This window comes from Orcinus orca, chromosome 3 (genome assembly GCF_937001465.1).
Source record: "Orcinus orca chromosome 3, mOrcOrc1.1, whole genome shotgun sequence".
Lineage (NCBI taxonomy): Eukaryota > Metazoa > Chordata > Mammalia > Artiodactyla > Delphinidae > Orcinus > Orcinus orca.
The window spans coordinates 98,292,774-98,298,810 of record NC_064561.1 but is presented as its reverse complement, the minus strand read 5'-3'; the positions used below and the strand labels follow the sequence as shown (position 1 = coordinate 98,298,810).

At 35.7% G+C, this 6,037-nt stretch overlaps 1 protein-coding gene across 1 annotated transcript; it reads left to right on the top strand.

Annotated features, from left to right (window-relative positions):
- Positions 1–774: 774 nt before the first annotated feature.
- On the top strand, positions 775–1,907 carry LOC101270516 (mesoderm-specific transcript homolog protein-like). The gene has a single exon (XM_049707510.1). It carries the CDS (start codon positions 810–812, stop codon positions 1,737–1,739), a length of 930 nt encoding a protein of 309 aa, XP_049563467.1. The 5' UTR covers positions 775–809; the 3' UTR covers positions 1,740–1,907.
- The last annotated feature ends 4,130 nt before the right edge of the window (positions 1,908–6,037 follow it).

The window sequence follows — 6,037 nt, the reverse complement described above, 5'->3', positions numbered from 1 at the left end:
ATACAAAAACAGTACAAATACAGAAGATGGGAAAAGCATCAACCATTATCAGCTAATTGACATTAACATAAGACTGCAAAAAAACAAATTTTTGTCAAATGCCAGTAGAACACTCACCAAGGTAAAACATGTACCTAGATAGACAATAAATCTCAATAGACTTCAAAAGACTGAAATCCTATGGAGTATGTTCTCTGACCACAAAGAATTTAATTAGAAATTAATAGAAATGATATCTAGAAAATTCTCAAATATTAGGAAATTAAACAATACATTTCTAAATAAACAGTGGCAAAAATCAGAAGGAAATTTTAATTGAATAATAATGAAAGTAAAACATCAAAATTTATGAGATACAGTTAAGCAGTTCTCAAAGGGACATTTATAACTTTAAATGCCAATATCAGAAAAGAAGAAAGTTATAAAGTGAATCATCTAACTTACCACCTTAAGAAGGTTAAAAAAACATCAGATTATACCCAAAGCAAGTAGAGAAAAGGAAGCAATAAAGAACAGAAATCCATGACTGACAAACGTGGAGAAAATTAGCAGATCCAAAAGTTGGTTCTTTAAAAGACTAATAAAACAGAAACCATATGTGAAGATTAATGAAGAAAAAATAAAATTAGCAATAGCAGAATTGAATTAGTGGCTATTACTACAAAATGTTCATATAATGGAATATTGTAAGCAACTTTATGCTAGTAAATTAGACAATAAAGTGAAAACATTTCTTGGAAAAAAAGAGACTCAAAAGCAGTTTGGCCCCAAACATGGAGTCTTGTAGCCCAGGTCTTACCTGAATCAGGATGAGGGAGTGGTGGGTCCATGTGGGGCTGTTGGCTGTGCCCCTGCTTGCGGCCTATCTGCACATCCCGCCCCGCCAGCTCTCCCCTGCTCTTCACTCATGGAAGTCATCAGGCAAATTTTTTACCTACAAGGGACTGCGTATCTTCTACCAAGACTCTGTGGGTGTGGTTGGAAGTCCAGAGATAGTTGTGCTTTTACACGGCTTTCCAACGTCCAGCTATGACTGGTACAAGATTTGGGAAGGTCTGACCCTCAGGTTTCATCGAGTGATTGCCCTTGATTTCCTAGGCTTTGGCTTCAGTGACAAACCGAGACCACATCACTATTCCATATTCAAGCAGGCCAGCATCGTGGAGGTTCTTTGGCGGCATCTGGGGCTCCCGAACCATAGGATCAACCTGTTGTCTCACGACTATGGGGATATCGTTGCTCAGGAGCTTCTCTATAGGTTCAAGCAGAATCGACCTGGTCGGCTTACCATCAAGAGTCTCTGTCTGTCGAATGGAGGTATATTTCTTGAGATTCACCGTCCTCTCCTTCTCCAAAAGCTTCTCAAAGATGGAGGCAGGCTGTCACCCATCCTCACGCGACTGATGAACTTCTTCGTATTCTCTCGAGGTCTCACCCCGGTCTTTGGGCCATACACCCAACCCTCTGAGAGTGAACTGTGGGGCATGTGGGCAGGGATACACAACAATGACGGGAACTTGGTTATCGACAGTCTCTTGCAGTACATCAATCAAAGGAAGAAGTTTAAAAGACACTGTGTGGGAGCTCTTGCCTCTGTATCTATTCCCATTCATTTTATCTGTGGGCCACTGGATCCAGTGAATCCCTATCCAGAGTTTTTGGAGCTGTACAGGAACATGCTCCCGTGTTCCACAGCGTCGATTCTGGATGACCACATTAGCCACTGTCCACAGATATAGAGGATCCCATGGGCTTCTTGAATGCATATATGGGCTTCATCAACTCCTTCTGAGCTGGAAAGAGTAGCTTCCCTGTATTACCTCCCCTATTCCCTTATCTGTTGTGTATTCCACGTAGCAAGAAACGCCCATAAGAGGTCCTGGCCACCAAACACTATTCTCTCACAAAAGTCCGCCTGACTCACACTGGTGAACAGCATATGGTAAAAAGCCAGCAGAAGCTCTAAGGGTGACCTAATAGTCCACCTCCCATTCCTTTGACATCTGGTCAAGTGTATGGACTTGCCTTTGTCTTTGTGTTATTAGGAAATTCTGATGGGCACTACTGCTCACTGATGCAGAAAGATAGACAGACATTCTTTTGCATAAAAGGCTTTGAAACACTTCTGTGGACTTTTCTGAAATAGTTAGAAATGCTAATTTCTGGCCCTGATTGGAATTATCTAAAGGTGCCACCTTCACCTCACCTTGAATGGCTTTAATTCTCTAAGTGACACAGCTTCAAGTGAGAATGAGTCTCCCTTGTCATAACTTTGGATTTAGTTTCATTAGCTACTTCTAACTGTAGTCATTTTGTTAGACTTTGGTTTCAAAAATGCAGTATTCTAAGTATACTTTAAGACTATGATTTACCTACACGTATTATGTATGTATTTTATAAGGACACTAAACCAGCAGACACTTACTCTAGCAGAGTAGTTTAACCTTATTAAACATGTTTCATTTCTGAGTAAATTGAACTAAAGCCAAGCTATTTACAGAATTTCCTAAAATCACAGAACATTAAGGACAGTAGTCTCTGTGCCAGAGATTTACTGTTATTTGCTGTTAGAACTGGTTTCCAGCTAATAACAGTCAGACTTGTCATACCTCAGTGCTTAGAAGCATGTCCGTCCTGAGCCAGAGTGGAGAGGAGGGGATTGTTGTACAGTCCAAGTTACCAGGCTGAATATATACTGATTGCTTAACTTCTTGTTGGTTGTCCCAGAGAGGGTTCCTCATGTAGCTCAGCAATTCCTATACTTTACAGATGGGAAAGTTCCAGAAACTTTAACAACAAAGTCTGAAAGTTCTATGAGCAAATGGTGCTGAATACTTCTTTTTTTAAGCCACAGTTTCATTGTCTTAGTTAAAACAGGATTATTAAGTGGTGATTTTAAATTCTTTTTTTTTTAATTAGCAACTTCAAGTATAACAACTGGAATAAGTGTTTATTTTCTATTAATAAAAATGAATTTTGACAAAAAAATAAAGCAGTTTGTATTTTTAAAAAACTGACAAAAGAGGAAATAGAAAGATCTGACAAGCCCAACTATAAAAGAAATTGAATTTATAATCAAAAATATTTTCAAAAAGAAATCCTGGCTTATTTTGGCAATTTCTATTAAGCATTTAAGGAAGATGAAATCACTCTCACACAAAATATTTCAGAAAATAGCAGAGGAAGGAATTCTTTTCATCTTGTTTTTTGAGGACAATATAGCCCTGAAAGCAAAGAATGACAAGGTATCATAAGAATAGAAAATTAGAACTCCTGGTTTCAGTTCTGACATGAAAGAGCTTAGAAGTCATCACTCCCACCCTTAAAAACAAGGAAAAAAGATAAATAAATTGAAAATCAAAAACTTTTCTTAGACCCCTGGGAGAAATGAGGCAACAGGACAAGCTGCCACCACAAATCTGGAGAGACAGACAAGTTCAGAGAGCCACAACTGAAGTTGGCTTTCCTAGAGCAAAAGCCATAACATGATAGGAGCACTAAATGGTAATTTTGATGAATTGCTAGAACCTGAGAGAAAACTAGTTTGAGAAACTCCTTGAGGCTGCTCGCACTTCTACTCCAGGAGCCCCACCAGATTCTCACAGTGAGGAGCCAAGAAAGATGTTCTCTTGGCTCTGGCAGGGCAGGGAGAGGTAGAGTAACCATTATGAAATATGCCCAAAGTGTTCTCCATAACAAATGCCTACTCTCTAATGAGAAAGACTTTACCAGAGCCTTATTCCACCTGGGAGGAGGGACTTTTCTCTGATTCTAGCATAGAGATGAGAACTCTATGAAAGAATGAAAAGGAAATGGTAGCATCAAAAACACTGTAACAGAAATGAAAAATGCCTTTGATGGATTCATCGGTAGACTGGACACAGCTGAGGAAAGAATCAGTGAGCTTGAATATAGATTAATAAAACTTTCCAAACTGAAATGCAAAGAGAAAAAAGAATGAAAAAAAAATCAGAAAAGAACATCCAAGAACTGTGGGAGAAATTCAAATGGTACAACATATGCGTATTCAAAATACCAGGAGGAGAATAAAGAATAGAGCAAAATAAATATTTTCATAATGGCCAGGAACTTTAGAAAGTTAATAAAATAGGCCAAACCACAGATCCAGGAAGCTCTGGGGTTACCAAGCAGGAAAAGTACCATAAAATATACATTTTGGTATATCGTTTTCAAACTGCAGGAGACCAAGGACAAAAAGAAAATCCTGAAAGAAACCAGAGTTGGGGCAGAGTTTGGCAGGAACTTTCCCAAAGAGAAACAAAGATAAGAATTTCAGCAGACTTCGCATCACAAATCATACAAGCAAGAAGGGAATGGAATGAAACATTTAAAGTATTGAAGGGGGGAAAAAGACACCAATTATTCTTCAAAAGTGAAGGAAAAATTGAGATTTTTTTAGATGAACAAAAACTGAGGGAACTTATCAACAACAGAACTTCCCTGAAATAACTGTTAAAAGAAGTTCTTCAAGGAGAAAAAAATATATAGATCAGAAATGTGGAGCTACATAAAGAAAGAAGGAACACTGGAGAAGGAAAAAATAAAGATAAAACAAGATCTCTTAGTTTTCTTAATCTTAATTGATCTAAAATAGTTATATTTTATTTAAAGGAATGCAATGAATGCATGGTATATGCATAAGTGAAATGAATGACAATAATGTCATAAGGGATGAGATGGAGGAATTAGAAATACTCTAAGATCTCTGCAGTACTTGTGAAGTGCTATATGTTATTTGATGGTAGACTTAGGTTAGTTAATTTATACTGCAACCTCTAGGACAACCACTAACATCTTTTTAAAAGAAACATTAAAGTGGAAAGAGAGAAGATGAAATGGAATGAAATGAAATGCTTAGTTAAAACCAGAAAAGGCAGGAAAACAGGGAAAAATAAAATTACAGGGCAATAATCTATCAAAAATAGACACAAAGATAAACAAAATATAGCAAATAGAATACAACAAAATATAAAAAGGTTAATCACAAGTGGGATTTACTAAACAAAGCTATTTCAACATTTGAAAATTAGTATAAATCACCACATTAATAGACTTAAAAAGTAAAATGTAATCATCTCAATCAATACAGAAAAAAGCAGTTGACAAATTTCAGCAGCTATTCATAATAAAAATTTTCAGCAAATTAAAAAATGATAGGAACTTCTCTATTTGATTAAAAAAACTTTACAGCTAGCCTCATACTAGTTCTTTATTAGTTATGGACTACAAAGGGTTAAATAACTAAATAAAATGAAGAGAAAAACATAGCCTTCAAATCTTCTCTCATTCTTATATCAGGTTCATTCAAGAGAAATTCAAGCCAAATAACATCTCAATAAAATTGGAGTGAACTTATAACTCCAATTATAACTTATAACTCAGATATATTTTCTACTTAGTTTTAACCTTCCTCATAAATTTGTTATAAAACTGAAATTTATCAAAAATTACTGTTGCATTTCTGAAGGTAAAATAGTAATACAAAATCTGTCAGAAACAGTGTAATAACTACAACAATTGTGAGGAAAAACAAATATTTTCTAATTATCCATTACTTTTGGATGAAATTGTTAAGTGCAGTGAGATCTGGGAATGAAGAGAAATCATAAATTTTACTCTTAGATCTGCAGCAACTCATTTGTGTGAATAAATTATATAACTTCTAAGTTTCTTGATTTAATTCATGTAAAGTATTTTATTAATTATATATACTTAACAGAAAAGTTCTAACATTTTATTAACCATGTATTGGACTGTCATACAAACATACACCCCAAGACGAAAAAAAAATGGTAGGAAGCTTTGTTATCTATAACACATAATGACTAGGCTTCATAGAATATAAACTTAGAGGGACTCAAGTACACTTCAAAAGATCATAAAACACTGAACTCTGATTTTCAAATTGTTTAAAAATCAGAAGATACTTTTGACATATTTTATGCCATTTGGCACTCTGTGATATTTCAAAATACCTCACCTTTAAGTTTCAGAAGACTTCAACATGAAAGTCTTC

What these genes read in the sequence shown, in the direction of transcription:
- LOC101270516 (XM_049707510.1), top strand. Translation starts at nt 810, where the DNA reads ATGAGGGAGTGGTGGGTCCATGTGGGGCTGTTGGCTGTGCCCCTGCTT.